The sequence below is a fragment of the Phaethon aethereus genome (assembly GCF_964289735.1).
Source record: "Phaethon aethereus genome assembly, chromosome: 3".
NCBI lineage: Eukaryota > Metazoa > Chordata > Aves > Phaethontiformes > Phaethontidae > Phaethon > Phaethon aethereus.
This window is the reverse complement of record NC_138576.1, coordinates 34536351-34558643: the sequence shown is the minus strand read 5'-3', so window position 1 is coordinate 34558643 and position 22293 is coordinate 34536351. Positions and strand designations below refer to the sequence as shown.

Sequence of the window (22293 nt, the reverse complement as noted above, 5' to 3'; positions counted from 1 at the left end):
GAATGCCTTCACCAAGAATGCGTAGCAACACTTTTTTTTTTTCTCACAGGAGGCCATGAGCAGTAACAACAAACTGTTGGAACGCCTTGTTTTGCTGTGCAAAGTACAAAGTTTTGCAAGAGGTCAGAGGTTTGAAATCCAGGTGGTAGAGTTGGTTAGGCTGTTAGGTCAGGTCAGTCACTTTTCTTTATCGCTGGTTATATTATCATTTTTAAACAATGAGGCTACCTGCCTAACATGACTAGCAGTTCGTGGCATCAAGAGTCTGTCAGATGGCTTTTTTTTTTCTGTGCAACTTGTAATATCACCAGATACGGTTCATGCTAAATCATAAAATCATAGAATAGCTTAGGCTGGAAGGGGCTTTCAAAGCAGGGCTGACCTCAGAGTTGTACCAAGTTGCCTGAGGCCTCCTCCAATGCAGACTTGAATTCAGAGTTCCTTTGCATGAGTATTCAGCTTCCTGAAAGGTAAAATGGTTGCAGTCAAACTGACCATATCTGTTGACTAATGTACAGAGCTCTCTCCTTGTAGAAGAGAGCACATGCTAAAGACTCCTCTTTCCAAAGTAGGCTGATTACAAGTAACCTGTGTGCACAGCTGAAAGCCTTGGGAGGAATTTGGCAGGATGAAGCCTGTCATTGTGGTGCATGGTGGAGCTGGCCGGATCTTTAAAGAACGAGAAAATGGAAGTCGTGATGGTGTTGTCAGAGCTGCGCTGCGAGGTTATGGTATCCTGAAACAGGGAGGCAGTGCCTTAGATGCAGTTGAGGAGGCAGTGCGATCAATGGAAGATGATCCTCATTTTAATGCAGGTAATTTTTCAAGAAGTAAATGGATTTAGAATCGTTGTGTATTTCAAATGCTTTGCCCTGATGCTTCTGAAAATGCTGGCTTGCATTTTCTTTGAATTATTGCAGTGGAGTAGATACTGGTGTCACAAAATAGTTTATTTCTCTGTATAATAAAATAACATGGTACGTACTGTAGTTTCTCGGGAGTACACTTAAGCAGATGAGTTACTCTTTTCTCGTTTTTCAGCGGTTTGTACCTGCCATTTCATTCATGTGGTACCGTATTACTTTTCTGTAAATCTTTTCCTGTTTCTGTGCTGTGTATTCAGTTTTAAGATGTGGGCTTCTTAATGGAGGATATGTTTAGTTAATGTTCATGTTTAAGGCAGTTGAATGTAGCTTGCAGCAATGTTTAAGCCTTAACGCTGGACCTTTACCTATTGCCAGAAGAATACTGTTCTTGGGCATTTTAAGTGTTTTTCTCTTAATTAATGCTTGCAATTAGTGCTTTTGTAAATAATATTACAGAAATAATGCAGTAATGGCATATGAGTCATGCATTTATACAGTAAGGGTTCATAACTGGGTTTCCTAATGATAAATGTTAATTAATGTTAATAGTTGAGTACTTTTCTCCTCTTTGTAAGACCTCAAATTTATTATTTTGATGAATTTCGGTGAAAATATTTCCCCACCACCACCAAGGTATGTCAGGATGAACATGGAAAGAAAGACCTGTCAGTGTTCAGTGTTTTAGGTAACATAGCTATTAATTATGTGCACACTTTGTTTGCAGAGATTTTCTTGTTCCTCCTCACCTTGTAATTGAGAATTTGGGAGAGCTTTTAATTAATATAAAACTTTCAGTGTTTTGTTACTGACTTGGGTTGAACGCCTTGATGTTTAGAGGATTCAAGCTGAAATCAAGAAGTAGACTTAGAGGTATGATGTGTGCTATTATATAATTAACACCAGAGTAGCATTCTCCCATTTAACTTCTAGTTTTATTCACATGTTATGTGAAATCAGTCACTAGCCAGTGAGTAAATCACCAGAATAGAATAGAATATTTCAGTTGGAAGGGATCTACAATGATCAACTAGTCCTACTGCCTGACCAATTCAGGGCTGACCAAAAGTTAAAGCATTTTATTAAGGGCATTGTCTAAATGCCTCTTAAACACTGACAGGCTTGAGGCATCAACCACCTCTCTAGGAAGCTTGGTCCAGTGTTTCGCCACCCTCTTGGTGAAGAAATGCTTCCTAACGTCAAGTCTGAACCTCCCGTGATGCAGCTTTGAACCATTCCCAGGTGTCCTATCAGTGGATACCAGGGAGAAGATCTCAGCTTCTCCCTCTCCATTTCCCCTCCTCAGGAAGCTGTAGAGAGCAATGAGGTCACCCCTCAGCCTCCTTTTCTCCAAACTAGGCAAGCCTCAAGTCCTTATCTGCTCCTCACAGGACATTCCTTCCAGCCCTTTCACCAGCTTTGCTGCCCTCTTCTGGATGCATTCGAGGACCTTCACATCCTTCTTAAATTGTACTGCACACAGTACTCAAGCTGGGGCCGCACCAACGCTGAATACAGCAGGATAATCACCTCTTTCGACTGCCTAGTTACTCTGTGTTTGATGCACCCCAGATGCAGTTTGCCCTTTTGCCTGCCAGGCTGACTCCGATTGAGCCTGCTGCCGACCGGCACCCCCAAATCCCTCTCTGCAGGGCTGCTTTCCATCCACTCCTCTCCCAGTTAATACTTGTGCCCAGCGTTACTCCATCCTAGGTGAAGAATCCAGCATTTGGAATTGTTAAATTTCATCCCGTTATTCATTATCCAGATCCCTCTGCAAGGCAACTTGTTGCTCAGGAGTCAACAGCACCTCCCAGTTTGGTATCGTCAGCACACTTGCTAATGGTGCATTCAACTCCTGCATCCAGATTGGTGGTAAATATATGGAACAGGACTGGCCCTAGAACTGAACCCTGAGGAACACTGCTGGAAATCACTATCTATTTGGCCTTTGGCTCTCTTTATGCTTCTGGGTTATGGCTCAAAATATCTCTCTGGTGAGAGAATTTAGGTTTGCTATTTTAAAAATGACAGCTCGTTCAGGGCAGGAAAAAAATCCCAATTCTTGAGAAGCATCTCTGCAGTGATGTTTGCCTGACATTGGGAGTCAAATGTTAATGTGGAAGCAACTTCAATATAAATTTCAGTTTAAAGATTGTTTACATCTCTTTCTTAATCATTCCACATAAACAATTGCATACTTTCTTGGATTCTTGTACACTAGTTCTGATGGTTCTGTAAAGCAAAATTATTTAGATGGGAAATATTTTAGCTCAGCGTGACTCTTCGTGATGAAAGCTTACTTTATAATGCTCTGTTTAGGCTTACTTATTTAGCTTGTATACAGTAGTCTGAAGCATTTAGATACTTGTCCAATATAAATGGATACCATAACTAAAAATATTCTGTATTTTGCATACAAGCTTTCTTTTAACCTTTATGTGGGATCTTGTCCCTAATACTGCTTTTTCTGAGCTATGCTCTCTCATAGTGTGCTGTCATTGAACAGACACCTGTGAACAGTGCATGCTCCTCAAAATGATCATATTGTTTGAGGATAGGGTCTTAGACTCTACCGTATCCAATGACTGGTATACGGTCATAACTTGACATTTTGCTTAATGTACAAAGTGCAATACGTGTTTGTGACACACTTTTTCATGGTCCGAGGTCACATTTATCCTTACTCAAATATATGTTGAATTATTTTTTGCCTAAGGGTGTTTACTTAAATTTGCTCTAGCAATATTTATACCTTGTTTGTAGTATATTAAATGAGCAATTTTTAGCAAAATTTGCTTAAATGGGACTTGGGCCTTAAGCTCTTGTTCAAGTTTGACTATGCTGATCTAAGTGGAAAGTAGTCCGCTAATCACTTACAGATACTTCTAATTGTATTAACACTCATTAGATACAGCTGCTCTCAGTAGCTGGCAAAAAATGAGCTGAAAGCTATGTGAAGAGGGCCCTGATTGGAGTGGCTGTTTAAAACTCACCGTGTGGTATGTATCTTTGTAAACAAAAAATCAGCTTTACTGTGATATGTTCTAGGAAAACACAGACATTGCTAGGAGACAACACTAAATATTGGGAAGAATGTGCATAACAATCAAGTCATGTCGTTTTTTGAACAATAAGGTTTAGCCATGCTGTGTATATGCATCTTGATGTGGGCTTGGTGGAAGGGCTCAGAAGCTATACCATTGTCTAAAACTGCCATTTTAGTGACTTGTGCAGCATAATGAAGTCATCAAATTCTGCTTGTGATGAGGAAGTGGCCTTGGTTACGCTTCCTTCACGTGATCTTTGACTAGTAGTATTAAATAGCTTGATGTGAATACTCAGAATATAAGAGCTGTCATTATAGTGATCCTTGCATACTCTTTCCTCCTCAGCCTTTGCAAGACAAGGGGACAGATCTGTCTGTAGCTGGAAGGAATTGGAGTATTCTTCTCAGTACCCCTGTTGTGATTTGGCTAATGTCAGACATGTTCGTTATTTGTGTCCCCTTAGACTTCCTGTCTTCTGTTCTCTCTCTGGTTTTTTCCCCTGCCCTTTGCTTCACAAGTGAGCCAAACTTTTTTTCAGTGCTGCTGCCAACGGATACCATGGCCTCAGAGGCAGGTAGTCCCTACCATCGTGGTAGTTCCCTTCGTGCTGGAAGGCAGGTGAAAAGGCAGTCTGTAACCACAGGAAGAAGGATTCATCCTACCTCAGATAACCTGAAGTACCTAACTTTGGCATTGTGTACGGTGGTTAGTGGAATGAGAAAGGATGGTTGTACAGCTTTCTAAGTCAAGTGGAATGAATTATTCTTAGGTGGCACCTGTCTCCACTGACCGTAAAAGGAGGCTTTTATAGGACACTGCCTTTGACTGCAGGAACTGTCCAGAACTGTTTTCTGCTCAGGAAATTTTAGAAAATTCTAAAATGTATCGCGTGAGAGGTGTCCAGTAGACATAGGATATAATTAATGCAGTGATGAAGGAGGCTGATAGAGCTTCCCCTGAACCATGGTTCTGGTCACTGATAGTTGAGAAGGGGTTACCCTAGTTCTAGTGGGAGTTCCGTCATCATTTGCTAGCGATACTGCCTTGTCAAAGGAAACCAAAAGAGTATGGCAGGGCTTATCTAAGAAAACAAAGCAGCATAAAGGAGAAGCTGGAAGAATGATGTTAACGCGAGTGGCACAAGGAAGTTACTTATAAGCTTTCCACAGATCAGTGTAGTCTAGAAATTAGCACGTTGTGAGTGATGCAGGACTGAACTCTGGAATAGCTTATGCAATCAGAAGTGGGCAAAAAATAACTCTTTGGGGCCATATTGTGTGTGGCAGGGGGAGTTTTGGACATTACAGGGAGGCGATTACAGGATTTTGTTGCCTCCTTAACAGGGGATTTAACTTCATGTATTTCAGGTCTGAAGTACATTGGTATAGAAGTCTTATGTCAACAAGTATTAACAGTGGTTTCTGACCTGCTTTAATGTTGGTTTAACAGAAATAAAAAAAAAAATGGTTTAAAAAAACTTCTGTACAATGTTCAAGTCGTTCTACCTCAGCTACTCTGTAAGTCTGCCATGTTGTGTTTTGGTTTTTTTTACTTCTTTTTAAATTTAGTTTTCTCCATCCTTACCAGCAAGGCTTGTGGAATTGATGACTTACAACCAATTATTCCCCTGTGATACAGTTATTGGCGTTGTTAAAAAAAAAAAAAACTATTTGCATTGTCTCATTTTGTATCTCATTAGTTTTCAATTAGGTTAGTGATAACACCGATAATTATAGAAGAAAATAACTACCCAACATTTTATTACTTGATTTTTTTGTTTTTCAATTCCTTCATCAACTGTTTTCATTTGGTAGTGAAGAACTGGTTATTTCAAGCTTTTGTTACACTAGTGAGTTGACACCTTTATTCTGCTCCATCAATTTGGCAGTTTCTTGGAATGCTATGTGACGTTAATCTGTTGATAGGATTGAACACTACACTATTGTAAGAACTGTAAAGGTAAAATAGTTGTATGTGCACTTGAAGTGATCTGGAGGATAAAGAATTCTGTTCATGATTGTTTGTCATTTTAACTTCCATACCTAGTATATCACTTTGGATGGGATCGGAAGTGTGTTTTTCATCTTATAAAAATAAAACTCACTTTTAAAGTAGATGTTGTATCCTGTGAGACTTCTGTTAATGGTTGGATTTTGTGGTTATACTCAGCAGTGTTTCTGCTGTTTTGTTTGTATTCAGGAGATACTTTCAATAAGTCAGACAACAAACTGGGAAAGTTTGCTTGATGAGATATAATAATTGAATAACCTGATGGTTAACTCTTAATGACTTTCCTCTTTTTCTTTCCTCACTGACTTTTTTTTTTTTTTTTTTTTTTGGTCTTTAGGCTTTGGATCTGTTCTAAATGAAAAAGGTGAAGTAGAAATGGATGCCATTATCATGGATGGAAAAAATTTAGACTCTGGAGCAGTATCTGCAGTTAAATGTATAGCAAACCCAATCAAACTTGCTCGATTTGTCATGGAGAAGGTATGCTGAATATGTACTTGAGTATGAAGTGTTTTTCCCCTTAGAACTTCATCCAGTGTATTGATACACCTCAATGATGATGTTTGTGTAGTGCTTTAAAGCAGGAAAGAAAGGAGAAATAGATGGTAGTGTTTGGAAACTATGGTCAGAACCATGAAGAACTTTTATTTTAAGGGTTTTTGAATGGTGTTTATTAAAAATAGCATTCTAAGGAAACGTAAGTTCTGCCATGCAGTTGGAAGATGAGGATAAATTGGCCTATACATGGCAATATTTTGTAGCTCCACAGCTGGTGTTGAAGATTTTTAGGGGGTGCTTTGTTCACTTGTTTTTTGAAGAGTTTTTATGCTGCCACAGAGTCTTCTGCTTGATCTTGCAAGATTAAAGTTGTATAACATACTGTTGACTCTGCAATGTCGTGTTTGGCCATGTAGCACAGCCTTACGTTGTTCTAGGTGGCCTTGTCCATTGTGGCCTCATTAGATGGTAGCCTTAGTGCAAAGTTGTGGTCTTCCAACATTAGCATTATGATGGTGACAGATTTTCCAAGAGAATCAGACTTAATCAGGGCAGCAGAATGATTATTACTTGACCTTCTATGTAAAATCAATCCCACCTTACTCCACTAAGAGATCCTTCTAATGTCTGCCACAGCAGACTTCTCATGTTTTTCAGAAATGGTGCAACTGGTATGGTTCAGGATGGAGTAGGTCCTTTGTGTGATATCTGCATCTGTTTTACCATTACTAGACTGTGACAGTTATCAAAAGGTTTGCACCGTATTTGGAGTTTACATTTTTCATCCTGCTAGTGCAGCTGCCCCATTGTTGAAAAGAGTTCATTTTTGCAAAAACAAAGAGGATTTATGTTTCTTTAACCTTTTGAAGTGACTTTTGAGGAAACAAAACCTCATTTGGTGATCTATAAGGATGACTGAAATGTAATTTGTCCTCAAGAGTGTCCAAAGAAGACAGGAATTATTTTTGCCCTTAATTGGAGGATAGTTCTGCTTTTAAAATCAGAACTTTTCATGAAAGTATTTAATATATTTTTAAGTATTTATTATAATATATTTATACATATTAAAGTATTTGAATACTTTAGTGAAATGTATGTCTACTAGAAAACAGTGTTAAAACTTGTGATGAATAAGCTTTTTGATCCTTCATACGGGATTTATTCTGTCATTTAGTTAGAACAAATAAATAAGTATAGCTGGTAGACAGCTTCACGAGACCAAATTTTCCAAAATTTGAGAATGCAGGTAGAGGGTTGGGGGAGAAATGTCTTCTAGCATGTTGGGGGGAAAGTAGTATTTTATTATTTCTTTTCTGTAGATAATTTCTTTTAATGCTCATTCTTCAGTTCATCTTCCCGAATCACTGGTTTTTTTGTTTGTCTTCTCCCTGACAAAATCCTTTTAAGTCAACAAGAATAAAGTCAAAACAATATTGTTGATTTTTGAGAACATAACTTTCCAAAGTATTTTTTAAAAAACAAAACAAACAAAAATTCTCCATTGTCTGGCTTGTCTATTATAAGGTCTTTCTCATCATTATGTGGTGCTTCTGGTGTTCAAAAATGTTGAGGCTAAATTCAAAAGGAAATCATAAAATCCAACTGTACAGGACCAAGTATAACGGTGTAGCCCTAAACCCATGAAATTTTGTGGTACAGTGTATTACCCTTTGTCCAGATGAAAAAAAATTCTGTGTAGATGACAAAGGTCAAATGTAAATGTTGCTTGATACATCTTGAGATGAGTTTCTGCTGCTGCTCCATCAGGTATTGTAAATGGGAATACCAACTGATGTTTCTTTTCTCTTCATCCTGGACAGGACTTTTGGGACACAAACACAGGCTATTTCACAGTAATTTTCAGAGGGTATTTTGTTTTGTTTTACTGTGGATAATTAAAAATATTTTTAACTTTGTGACCCATGGGTAATAAGGCTGTAGTTTTCCTGGGGTCCTAAGCACATTAGGATGCTTATTTCCCAGTGGTTTTGAGATGCCTCACTACCTTAAGAAATTTTGAAACATGCAGCTCCCCAAAATAAAAAAAAAAACACCCTCCCCACCTGCTTATAATTTTCTGTATTTCCATTCCTATTACCGAACAATATGGGCTCCATCTGGTGGCCAGAGTAGCTCTTCTAGATCGTTGTTGCGGACATTTATCCTGTGTGCTGTCTCATTCTCACTGGGCTCAAACTTGTCCATATTCATGGGATAGAAGAAAGGAGGGCACCAGAATAATTTCTGTTCGTGATTTGCTATGCTGTTGAACACAGCAGCCTCTAGAGATGGAAGGCTTTTAGTATGTTAACTAATTAGTTCAACAAATCCTTGAGAAAGCAGTTAAATTCCTGTTGAATTATTCCTTTTTGTAGTGAACAAAAATAGAGTGATACATTGGAATGCCTTTTTTTTTCCAGTGGTGCATATAATCCCCCACATCTCCAACACTTCATTAGATGGCCATCTCATGAACATCAGAGCACTGATTCATTGGTATATGCGAATTGTGTATATGTTTTCCCCTACTATATCATCCAGCCCTTTACATTAGACAAAGGAGAATTCAGCTTAGAACATAGACTTCTCAGAGCAAAGGTGAAAAATTTTCCTGTTCTCTACACACTGCCAGGATTGTTAAATGAAGAACAGTGCAGCCAGCTGCAGAAATTTGGGGGATTTTCTCTTCTGTGCTTCCCATGAAATTAACTAAACTTGCCAGCATTTGTTGTTTGTTAGTAAGATCTCTGGAACCCTTTATTTATTTTGTTTATACTTTTGGATTACTTTATATAAATCTGTCCCAGAAAAATTAGGCACTTAAGAAAGTTAGCAAACATATTCTTGAAACTGTAGAAGAAGGAGGAGACAGAAAAATATGCTTTTGGGTTGTTTGGCAATATTCTGCCAGTTCTTTTGATCAACAAGATATATTAAAGAGAAAAACAAATCAAATTCTTTTGAAGATACCTTCTTTTTGGTGAGGTCTGCAAAAAACCAAACCAAAACCTATCATAGAAGCTTATTTCTCTGTACGCAAGTATTTCTTGTTTGTGCAGCTCAGGAAGGTGGATATGTTATCAGAATCATATGAGAGGGAACCCTTTGAAAAAGTTTTAAGATATAACTTCCATTTTTACAATAAAAGTTAATTTTTTTAACTTATTTAAAGGATGATATAGAGTCTTAATTGCTGGAGAAAGCAAGTGATGGAGGGGACAGCCTTCTGATACAGATAAAGCCAAAAGTTCGATGTCTTCCCTAAAAATAAAACCAAAAAAACCCCAACTAAAAACCAAAACCGTTTCAGTTACTGGATCGTGTGTTTCTGGCGGTTCAGTGGCAGTGGCAGAGGGGGGCAGTGTTGCCCAAAGAAGTTCCCTTTCAGGTGGGAAGAACACTTCAGCTTTGTTAGAAATAGGTAGGTCTTTTATTGTCGGGTAACATCACTCAGCATGTAAGCCTACTGTCCACTCTTTCACATGTGTAGAGGACTTCTTCCTTGTAACCTGTACTCTTGTTCCCTAAAGGAATACTCTTATGAACTCAGGACTTAATTTGACAGTGGAAGGACATTTAAATTCTCAAAGATGTTTGGTGTCAGGGCCACCACATGTCTGAATGATGATTCAGGAATGTTTCCGGAGCGTAGTTGCTTCCTGCTTGTGTAAGCAGCTGAAGGGGTTAGTGCAGAGTCTGTAATAGGCTGAAGGAATGCTCACTGTCTGTGGCTTGGGAAGAGGGGGCTATGGGTTGGTCATGGTAGCGATTGCTTGTCATTGCTTTAGAAATCAACAGAAGCTGATGGTTTGCATCATCTTAAAGTCTGAGGTTTTGAGACTGTACGTGTCCAACAGAATGCGGCATGACACAGAAATAGCCAACTTCTGTCATCCTCGCTTCAGGCTGAGAGCAGGCGATGTGCCACTGTGGTCTCCTGCTTGGCTCTGCAGGCCTGCTGCGTCCAGTAGCATGTGGTTCTACTTTTTGGACCTCTGCCTTTTGGTACCTTTGGGCTGTGCTGCTACATGACATAAAATCTTGCTTGAAGTTAGCTGCTGTGCTCTGAAATGACTCCATACTGTATAGACAGACCACCACTCCAAAAATTGCCTGGGACTCTGATGAGCAATTAGCAGCCATGTAGTGGTTCAAGAAGTTGGTGCTTATTTTTGGACACAGATTTAATTAAAAAAAAAAATCCGATTTTAGAGCTCCTATTAAAGTATAAGGATTCATGAAACAAGTTTATCTGGCAAGTTTCTTTAAAATAGGAATTAACCAAGCTGTACAGAGTTTGAAGTATGGAATTAACTAAGGTTGTTGACTTAAAATCTGGTCTAAGTGCTTTGCTAAATGAAGGAATCGAAATAGAACTTCTGCAAATGTTGTTAGAGCAAATATTTTTTTGTCAAACCTGGGAGAACAATATTCTGTTCTTAAATTTGAAATTCTGGGTCTAAGAGTAGCAGCTAGTTGAAGGAACTATTTAAAAAAAAATGGTTCAGCTGATACTAAGAAACACTTTAGTGTATGATATTTACATTTTTGGGTTATTTTACTCTTATGGGATGTAATACCTTCAAGCAGAACAGGAATTTATTTACCATTCTTTCCTTCTGAGTAAATTCCTTCTAGATCTCTTAGTTAACTGGACAAAACAGTTAGTTAAGTAATGATTTGGTGATTGACTGGAAACAACACAAAGAAGTTGCATGCAAAAGAGCAAATTTACCAGTTTTTCTTTTCCCATTATAATAACTATTAAATAGATAAATGCAATTCTTTTCTACTAATGATGAAAGTTTGTATCTGTGTTTCAGCGAGCTGAAATTTTTTTTAGCTAATGGAAGAGCATATAGGTATAGAAATCTAAAAAGTTCAAAAATAAAATTTGGAATTTTCTTTGTGTGGATACTTCTAAAAATAATGGATAATTATACAAAACTGCTCAGTACAATATAAAATAAGAATTGTTAATGTATCTCTTGTCTGTCTTCTGCAGACGAAGCATATGCTGCTGACTGACCGTGGTGCGTACCTGTTTGCTCAGGCCATGGGTATTCCTGAGACTCCAGGGGAGAAACTCATAACTGAGAGATCCCAGGAGAGATGGAAGAAGAACCTTGAGCCAGATTCCAACCCTGAAGAGTTTCAGAAGTAGGGTTTTTGTATAATATTTTTTTCTTCTTAAACTCAGGTAATTTAATTTGTGCTATCAGTTTAAAACAAACAAAAAACCCCAACCAAACAAAAAAAACCCAAAGCTTGAAGGCCTGTATTCAGACTTGAGAATACTTCAGTTCTGAGTGTTACATGGTTTGATAGTCTTCACATATGTCCTCAGTGGAAGTGATGAAAAATGAAAAAAAATTTCAATGAATTTGCTCAAGTGTAAGTGTCTGGAACAAACTTTAACAAATTTGTTGATGCTTAAGAAGATTGTGGGTCACTTTGACATAGCATAGGTTTTGTGGCATTAGTGGAGGACAAAGTTAGAACTTGTTATCGCTCTTAAAATCACTAGTTATGGAAGTGCATAGAGCAGCTTTAACAAGCAGCAGGCATCACTGTGCATAGTTCTTTTCCAAAGAGGCCGTGTGACTTTAAAAAAATCCCCAGTCCACATTTTAAAACAAGTCCATGAAAAATATTATTAAAGCTGATCTTGGTTAAGTAGATGATCAGATTTGCCTTTAGACTGGATTAGGTAGTTAAATGACATAAGATTTTGACCAGTAACTCCTAAGTGCTGATTATGGCTGTTGCTTGTTGTAGATAGGAATGAAAAACTTGACCAAGAAGTTCAGTTTAGTGGTGGGTGTGAAAAGAGGTGCTACTAGATGGTATTGCACAATGGTAAAGTGAAACTCACTTGAAAAATAAGGAAATCTCCTATAAAGTAGAGAGGAAGGTAAGGTGGACAGGAGAGGAAGGAAAACTGTCGGGTGTCAAAAATGTTCTTTATGCCGGTGCAGTCAACATAAATACGAAATTGTTTTGAGCTTCCCTTTGTACATCAGTGGTTGTGGCATAGGCAGACACTGTATTACATTACATAAACACGGTATTACATGTTGTTCACCTGTTCTGTGAAACAGTAGTAATGAGAGAAGCAGAGCTGAAGATCAAAAGGAGAAAATTTCTTCTGTGGAGAAAAGGAGAAACTTTCTTCACAGAAATCCATGAAATGAGGCTATAAACTACAAGCTATATGTTACTTTCAGTAAATTGCTAGAAGGAAAAAGAAATTCATGAGGCAAGTGTAAATATGGCCTTGTAAACGAAGTGAAGTTGTTCCTTGACCATAAGGTCTCAGTCATAGTTCATCTTGTATCCAACAGAAGTTTTCTTTTGATCCATGGTCTATTCAAGGACTGTGTGATATAATTCACTACAAAGCATTTTGAGGGTGACGTAGTCCCTACTGCCACTTGGTGTCCTGAATATGTAAGTTGGAATGGCAGGGCATCTGAGTCTCCATTCATTCTTTATAACTGCTTAATTTTTTTTTTTTTCGTATAACACTGTTAGGCATCTTCAATTTCAGCATTGTCTTGTTCTGAAATATATGATAATAGAAGGGTTGTGCATTTCTGAAGGGCTCAAGACTTTTTGTTGTCTTAGCCACACCGTTCTTTTTGTGACAACCAGTGCCCAAACCATCAGCACTAATTCACAAAGTTGAAAACAGGTCTTTTTTTAATGGAAGCCCATTTGTTCCTGTATGGCATGTGGAATGTTCTTTTTCTGTGTTATGTCCACAGTGATTATGCAGAAACTTGCCTGAGGCAAACAGGCAGAAGGTGAAATAGTACTAGTCAGAGGTAACATAATACCAGATCATACTGGGAATTTGAAGGTTGCTGTGTACTTTACTTCCAGGCCTCTGGTCCTATTAATGATGGAAACCTTGGGGGTTAACAGCTTTCCAAGCAGAGTTTGGTGTCTCCAGAAGAGAGACCTTTCTCTTCTGCTGGTTTGAAGCCTGCATTCATTTATGTTAAAAGCCTATGATACCATTGCACGTACAACATGGCATCTTGTACACATTTTGCTGAGAATAAGATGTGGTTTGTCTTATTTTCAGTCTCTCACTCCAAAGATTCTGACCATACCTTTGCCAAGAATTGCTAGAGATTGCCTGAGAACCCCGCAGAAAGGGGGTTGAGTCTGGGTATAAGGTAGTAGATGGGCTACTAGTCCCTCTGTGAAACACAGCGCAAGAGTAACTCAAAGAGGTATTAACTAAAGGGACCCTGACAGCATTTGACAGAAAACCCTACATCTGATGCAGTACTAGGAGATAAAATAGCAGATGCTTTATTAGTTGAATGGGAATGGAAAAGTACACATAACTTCATGGGTACTGGAGAATGAAAGATTTAGACAAAAGGGAATGAACAAATCCCAGTCATCCATTCTGTATCACAGTATGTGCTGTATATAGGAATAATTCTTGATTGAACAAAATCATTACTACTAATAGCATCTTCTGGTATACTACAGGTACTTGTTGAGATTCTTACTACTATCACTAACTAACGATAGATGATTGTAATATGGAATCTCTGCTTGGACAGTTTTGCCTGCCTTGGTAATGTTTCTGAGTCAACTAGCTGTGCACCAGGTTGTTTATATCTTCTTTGCCTTTGTTCTGAAGATGAACAAAGAAAACATGTGACACTGAAGCAATAAAAAAGTTTAAAGGGACAGTAAGAAATAGAGTGCAGTTGTCTGTTTGTTCTACCGCAGATAAGGTTATGTCGGATACATTCACTTTGTTATTTATCACTGATTGAGCTCTTGTACCTGAACAGAGAGCTGCTGCATATGTGATCTGTGTATTCTCATTATTCTCAGAGTTGCTTAAGGTAAATACATACCTAGGAAAATGTACATCTGTATGCATCTTCCTTAATTTCTCTAGAGCGTCTAACTTTAGTTGGTTGAAGTGTGCCACATGGGTGTGCAAGGGAGTGCTGAATTTACCAATATTCTTTTCAGCAAATCATTTGTAACAGATGGATGGGTGGGAAGCCCATCTGCACCATCATACCAGTTTGAGATGAGGTCTGTCTCCACATAATGTCAGAGCCTGTGATTCATCAGTCAACTCTGAATTGCTGTGAATGAAGTTTAGGGACTGACAGTATGATATTTTTACGTATGCTATTTTACATAAGGAGGGAACTGGAAGTTGGGACTGTGGGTTTCATGGTACACAAAGGCTCTGTCTGACTTAATTAGCTCAGATTTTAGGTGGTTACAGAGAGACCCTCACCAGTGTGCAGGCAACTTCCAAAGGTATTCCTGTTCAAGCCACCTGTTGGGCAGTTCCATGAAGGAGTGGTACAAATTCTTATCCTGTGTGGAGGGATTTAGATTTTTTTTTATATAAACTGGTTTATGTTGCTACGTGAATTGCTAAGATTGGAATATGTGTACGCTTAAACTGTTGCTTCTCAATACTGTCTTGCTTCTCAGTGCAGCAACTGTTACGGTAAGTTACAATAGCCTTGTATGTGTTCAGCAGCCTATTATATCTGACTTTCCTGTGCTGAAGAAACGAGGAGTAGTTGAGACTTCTGTTTTCTTCAGTGCATGAAGATTTTTAAGCTGATGTGCGGTTTCAACAGATTCTACTTGCCAACTGACTTAACCCTCAAGATTGCTCAGCTACAAAATACAAAGATGAAAATATGTATTAATGATGTGTTGTGAACAATACTAGTTGAAAGGCACAAAAATAACTTTTTTCTTTTTTTTTTTTTTTTTTTTTTTTGTGGCATTCAAACATTTAGGGGAATAAGGAGGAGGAAAGAGGAGGAACCGGAAGGAAATGATTCAGTGCATTCATAACATTACTCTCCTTTTCTGTATTCACTTGTTTATGTGCGTTGTCATTAATAATTCTGGTTAATCTTCCATTGAGACAGTGGAGACAATTCTTGTGTCTTTGAGTTGCTGCTTAGGGGGAAGTTGTGTGTCAGGTCTCACAGCCAACAAACTACTCCAGAACTATGATGGCTAGAAATATTTCTGCCCTGTTTTTGTTTTATGGGCTTTTTCCTCCCCAAATCAAAGTTTCCATGCTATGAAGGTAAACGAGTCATGGGGGAGATTAAAAAAAAATCAAGAGTGTTTTCTATTCTATTAAATAAAAAGCTGTGGGAATTGTTGCATATTGCTCATTATTTTTGTAATGAGAAGCATGGTAGAAAATAGCTTTATGATGAACAGTAATTTTTTTGTGGTAATCTTTTTTAAAGCTACCTAGAAAATAAATGAAACATGCTTTGGCAGGTATGCTTTAATTCTGCCTAATTTTGTGAACTGTTTTTCTTGGCAGAGACCTTGGAACAGTCGGTGCTGTTGCTACAGACAGTGAAGGAAATGTAGCTTGTGCAACATCCACTGGTGGACTCTCCAATAAACTGATTGGCCGTGTTGGTGACACAGCATGCATAGGTATGAGGTGTGGGGTTTTGCCTCTCGTTTTTTTGAAGGTATCTCATTTAAAAAAAAAAAAGTATCACACACATTCTCCATTTATTAGTGAAATGAAACATAAATATCAGTACATCTGAAATGGAGGTCTAACACTCAAATGTATCAGAACTCCTTAACACAACATGGAGAGTGCAAGTAGGCATTAGGGGTAGAGGTGTGGTGCTATCACAATCATCCAATGCTTTTGCGTCTGGAACATGGGGATTAGAATTTGTTTTTTCTGTCCTTTCTTGAATGCTAACTTTTTTTTTCCTGTGTTTCCTTTCTGTTCATTCTAATAAAGCTTTCCTTTTGTACATGCATGCTTACAGCTAAGTCAAAAATGTAGCCTGCTCCATACTAAGGCGCTGCTTTCTTGATACTTAAAGAAGTAGGTGTAGTTGTAATTAGTGTTCATTGTATCATTGAGCCAGAATTGTAAAATGAATGGCAACTTTGAGTAAATTCCTGTTCTTAGAGAGCCCTGATAAGACTGCCTCAGAGCTAATAGTTGCAGTGTGGAACAGAGGAAATATTTTAAGAGATCTCTTATCCAAGTATAAAGAGACACTTGAAATCCTTTCCTCAGACTTCTTCCTCTCATGGGACAGACTTGCCATTTGATTGCTTTAGGGTTCTACCATACAATTGGGACTTGGAAAATAATTATTTTTAGTAAAATGTGTTCCAAACTCAAATAGGATTGCTGTTGGCAGTACATGATTGTTATAGAACTAATACTAACTTTTTCTCACACCCAAAGTTGCTAATATTTTGATACCAATCACAGTCTGCATTTTGACTGTGATTTTCATCTGGCGTTCTGACTGTAAATACCCTTCTCTTACATAGATCATATTCAGGGCTCCTATAGTATGGAACACATCTGTGAAGGACAAGTGAAACTGGGCACTGTGGAGGGTATTGCTTGCAACTTTTGCTCTTACTAGACATCTGCAGGATTGGATACAGAAATGCTAGCTGTCCTTTTAAATGTTAGAGCCTTTTGAAAGGGGGCTTTGACAGACTGATTGTGGCAGTGTTCTTCCACGTGTAAATTGGGGTCTGTTGAGAGGGTCTGATCTGACAAAGACAGTACAGAAGGGAAGAAACTTTCATTGCTTTTCTATGCCTCTTTCCCCCAGTGCCTTTTTTGTAATGCTGTGGTATGCTCCTCCCCAGCTCCTGGGAAATATTTTTCTTAGGAGATGTGCTACAAACATCAGTGTTGAGCAAGCAGAAGCTTGGTGGAGAACAGGGTGTGGAATGTGCCAGCAAAACAAGGATGGGAGGGAAGCAAAAGGGGTGGGAGGGTAGGAGTTCAACAGAAGAAACACTGCTTGTGGTGAGGACTTGCAAGATTCTTCAGGGCGCTTTGTGATGCTTCACTAGAGCGCAGGCGCTTAAAATCTCTTATCTGCTTTTGCTCTTGCAGATAAGATCCCTTCAAACTTTGGTCAATTCACAAATGTCCCCACAAGATCTTCCTTCATATCTTCTTAGTTGATAATGTTGTGTGACCTAGCCATGGCTACCTTGCTGATCCCAAATATACCATCCCTTGCTGTTCTGGAAAATATTTTTGCCTGTCCCTATGGAGTGTTGGCCTGCTCCTGCTTCTCGTGCCACAAGCAGTCTTCTAGCTGTCATAACTTGGCAACTGATTTCATCCAGCTGTTGTTGATCATATATTTTACTTTTCAAACTGAGGCAGAAATGAGAAAGAAGTTAGTTAATGACGTTTTGCTCCCAGAAATGCACAGAACTGCCGGACCTTTAGGAAGAAATGTTCGGTACTTTTTGAACAATGCAGAGCTTGTAAATTGTATTACAGAATATTGCCACCTTTTTTTTTCCCCTCTCTGAAAAGGAAGTGGAGGGTATGCTGATAACCGTTCTGGTGCCACATCAACCACAGGACATGGGGAGAGCATTATGAAAGTGGTCTTAGCCCGACTGATCCTCTATCACATGGAGCAAGGTATATTCCAAACTTCCTGTAAGCTGAAATAATGAGGATAGGAAACATTGCCTAATGATGGGTTTCAGTTTATGTGCTATCATCCTAGAACAGTTGTCAGAAGAGTTGCTCCCAGCAGCGTGGATGGGTCACCTGTCTTTAAAAACAAAAGAAAGCGCTGAAGTATTAATAAAGCTAAAATAGCCTTACGTGGACAGAAATATTTATGCTGCTTGATGTTTAATCATGCTTTAGATCAATGTACATTGAAAGACATTATTGTCTGCTTTGTTTAACTGAAGTTCTCTTTTTTTTTTTCAATTTTAAACTAAAATTTTATGAACAAAGAAATGGAAAATGAGTGAAACCAAGTTATTTTTAAGGAAGCAGTAGGGGAGGGCTAGAGATAGATAATCAGAACTAAAATAAGAAAGCATAGAATATCACCTATCTAATAAACTGTAATGGTCTTTATTTTAACAACTCTGATTATAGCAACAGCAATGCTTTTAAGACATTTTAACTGTGATTTAAATTTTCATTTTGTTTTGGAATATGTGCTAAACTGACTGGGTGGGTATGTGGTAAACAGCTGACACAGTATGTCTTACGTGACTGTAATATAATCTGACTGTGGGTGACCCTTGGGAACTTTACCTTCATGAGTTAGTGTGTCATCTAAACCCTTGATTATATTACAGCCTGTAAGCATAGACAGACAACATACTTGTATTGCATGCAGTTGAAGAACCATTAATATAGATATCACCACTATATTTAGAGAGCCATAGCTTTTGAGCAGTACAGTGTAAGTTGCTTTGAGATCAGTTGAACTGGAAATAGTTGGAGAACTTTCAATTTACATTTTCATTGGAGAAGCGATAAGTAGAGATAAAAGTAACAGCTGAGAATATTTTTTTTTATGCTTTATAGAGCTGTTTGCATATAATGGGTGCATTTCTCTGCAAATCTCTTGGCTCATGTGATAGTTTCAGGATAAAATACAAGCTACAGGTTATTTCCCAAAGCTCTGTACACATTATGATCTCCCCTTACTCTCTGTATTATGCACCTAGCCATTCAATTTGTGAATGGCCACCTAAGCTCTATTCAGTCTAAACTGTGTAAACCAGTTTCTTCTCTGGCCTGAAGTTAACTGCATTGCAAAACCTGTGCATTGATAGCAGTTATCTGGTTATCTTGTGATAAATCAGTATGAAAGGCAAATGAGGCTCAAATTAAAAATCTTTTTAGAAAAAGAAAAAAGAAAACGAGCCCATGTGTGTGCATGTTTAATTGGTTTGCACTTATTCACCCTGCCCGTGCTTGCTCTACCTTCATTCATCCTGCCCAGAAGTACAACTCAGCTGCCAGGAAAATATGTTAGCAGTAGACTTCCGCTCCCACCCCCCCGCCATGTTTCCATGAAGGTGCTGAAAGCAAACTCTCAAGTTACTATAACTTTTTAATTCCTTGAACAGTCAACTGAAGTTGCATATTTAAGAAAAACTGTAGAGCTCCTTCATAATTCTGTTCAGCTATTCAGTAATTCACATAGTAAATATCTTTTGGACCAATGCTGCAAAATTTACTTTCATGTTTCAGGAGTTGCTTTGCCAGCCTTAACAGCTGTTGGAATCTCTGTCTTACAGTGGCAGCTGTTGTCTTGATGAAAAATCAAAGAGTGAAATACTGACCCTTTGAAGTCAGTGCCACTGACTTGAATAGTCACAGTGTCACCCGTAACGTCAGAGAAAGGAGCTTTATCCTGTCAGTCACCAGTGCTGTGAATAATTCTGACTCTGCCGGTTTTGTTTGGTTTTAACTCAAAATTTGCAGGGAAGGCATGAAGGTCAGTTTTTGTTCTGCAGCCTAAGCTGCATAACATTACTGATGGTATATATCTTAGAAGAATTAGGCCAAGCCAACTGCATTCCTGAATATATATTCAAACTTGTAGTGAACAAATACTCTGCAGCTATTACAGGCCTGTGTGTATGATGTACACATTAACTTTGATTTATTTAAAAAATTTTCCTGTTAATATGAATTAAGTGTAATGAAAAGATAAAGTTGCTTTGCTTGTCCTTTCTCTGCTGTCTAGTACATTGAGTCCTCATCTTGCCTGATAGAATCATAGAATCATTAAGGTTGGAAAAGACCTCTAAGATCATGAAGTCCAACTGTCAACCCAACACCATCACCCCACTAAACCATGTCCCGAAGTGCCACGTCTACACGTTTTTTGGACACCTCCAGTGATGGTGACTCTACCACTTCTCTGGGCAGCCTGTTCAGCCAGCTTGACCACTCTTTCAGTAAAGAAGTTTTTCCTAATATCCAATCTAAACTCCCCTGGCACAACTTGAGGCCATTTCAGATACTTTCAGAAGTTTCAGGAAGAGTAACAACAATGCCTGCTTTTGAGAAATTATGACAATGTGAAGTACGTGCTTTGAGCTCCATTGCAGCCAGGGGACTTGGAAAATAGATGATGACTGAAATTTTTTATTGTTTTAATGTGTTTTTTTTCAAATTGCAAATGCTTTAGATCTAGCTTATGATAAACCTTTGATGGAGAGCTTGCAGACTGGCATTTTTCCCTTCAAAGAGTGGCATAAGAAGTGCTGTCTCTTGAACATAGAGTTGATGAGTTAGTCTCTATCAAACACTGAAACTGAATTACAATCTGAAGCTATTTAAATCCTGTTGTTGTAGCAGCACCATACCATAGCAGCACCATACCTTAGCAGTTATTTGCAACTGCCCAGAGCCTTCCTATAAACACTTCTTTTGCTACAACGGAAATTTCTTGCCAATTTAGTTGAAGGAGAAATTGGATTTGGCTGGCTTCATGGGGAGGGGTGAAACTTAAAGGGAATTTTAAAACTTATTTCAAGACATACCATGAAGTTATCTTGTTTTTCTTCTCAGGAATGTCACCAGAGATGGCTGCTGACACTGCCTTAGACTACATGAAGACACGAGTTGGAGGGCTGGGGGGTGTCATTGTTGTTAGCAATTCAGGAGAGTGGGCAGCAAGGTTCTCGACCAAGCAGATGTCCTGGGCCACTGTCAAGGATGACCAGCTGCATTATGGGATCTATGCTGGGGAGAGGCATACAAAATCTGTTGATGAAGCACTTTCAGATGCAAGTGAGGGTTTCTGAGAATGAAAAAAACATCGACTGAGGAAGAATGAAGATCTCCAATTTTTGCTGGAGGATGACAATTGATTTCATCTTTCTGAAAGATCTGTACTCTTTTGATTGATTCACAGGCATTGCCACATTTACAGTCAAAATGAAATCCGGACATAATTCTTTGGTGGTCATGGATATATGTATAGTGTTTATTAATACCTTCGGGAAGTCAGGAGATTCTCCTTTCCTAGATAAGAAAGAGAATGGTCAGTAGGTTTCTTGGTTAGCATACCTTAACCCTACATTAAAGGGAGCGTGAGTTTCAGAAGAACTCCTTTCCATGCCCATTCTCAGAGACTGCTGCCAGGATGGTTTGAGAGATGAATACCTATTAATTAAAAACTGAATTTTGAAAATTGCATTGCTCTCCAGAGTCTTTTGAGCAGTTATCCCATGATAACAAAGGGCTGTCAATGAGAATACCACCAAACAGCAGTGAAGAGTTAAGACTATGTCAGTGTCACAAGCTTGAGGTAACTGTCAGGGGAAATAATAATGAAGTAAAGAAAATAACTTTTCTCCGGAGATGGGAAATGTGATGCTTTATTAAGGAGTCTGATCTTATTCCATTCATTGGCATTGAACCTACAATTAAAAAATGGAGACCACAATGAGGTAGGCTACAATATTTCGAAGTACATGTAGCTAGTTAACAGGATGCATATAATTGACTTAATATCTGGGATAGTAATAAAGAAGGTCATGATTTCAATAAATAAAACAGCAATCTTTGCTACTCAAATACAAAGGTGATAGGCACTTTTTTAAGTCTAAACATGAGACAGAGAGATGATGATTAATTGGAAGAATAATTCTCTAAAATCAAGTGATAAAAGCAAGCTGCACTAAAAGAAATAAAACTGCCTCTTAACAAGCTTCTTGTGTGAAGTCTGAAATGTTTGCTGGAGAGGTTTTTTTTTTTAAAAAAAATTGACGTTGTGCATCACCTACAATGCCGTTTTTTAAGATTTTGTATTTTTAAAAGAGCAAAATATCTTTTTCCTTTTTTCTGACTTAACTACATTTTTTTTTGTGTTAAAACTGTAATAATTTTATGGATTTTAGCTGGTGACTAGATTTCCTCTGCAGACAGATTTGTATGTTATAATTGCATGCCATCATACTGTGGAATGTTCCCTTTACAAGATAACCCAAGTAAACATAGCAAAAATCTTAAATCATTGTTTGAAACTACTCATACCTGTGTCCCAACTACA

At 38.3% G+C, this 22293-nt stretch overlaps 1 protein-coding gene across 1 annotated transcript; it reads left to right on the top strand.

The window, feature by feature from the left end:
* Positions 1-625: 625 nt before the first annotated feature.
* ASRGL1 (asparaginase and isoaspartyl peptidase 1) lies at positions 626-21043 on the top strand (the record flags this gene model as incomplete). The annotated part of the gene is made up of 6 exons (XM_081997632.1): positions 626-815; positions 6261-6403; positions 11427-11581; positions 15774-15892; positions 17784-17894; positions 20808-21043. The coding sequence occupies exons 1-6, from the start codon at positions 629-631 to the stop codon at positions 21041-21043; spliced, it is 951 nt and encodes a 316-aa protein (XP_081853758.1). The 5' UTR covers positions 626-628.
* Between the last annotated feature and the right edge of the window lie 1250 nt (positions 21044-22293).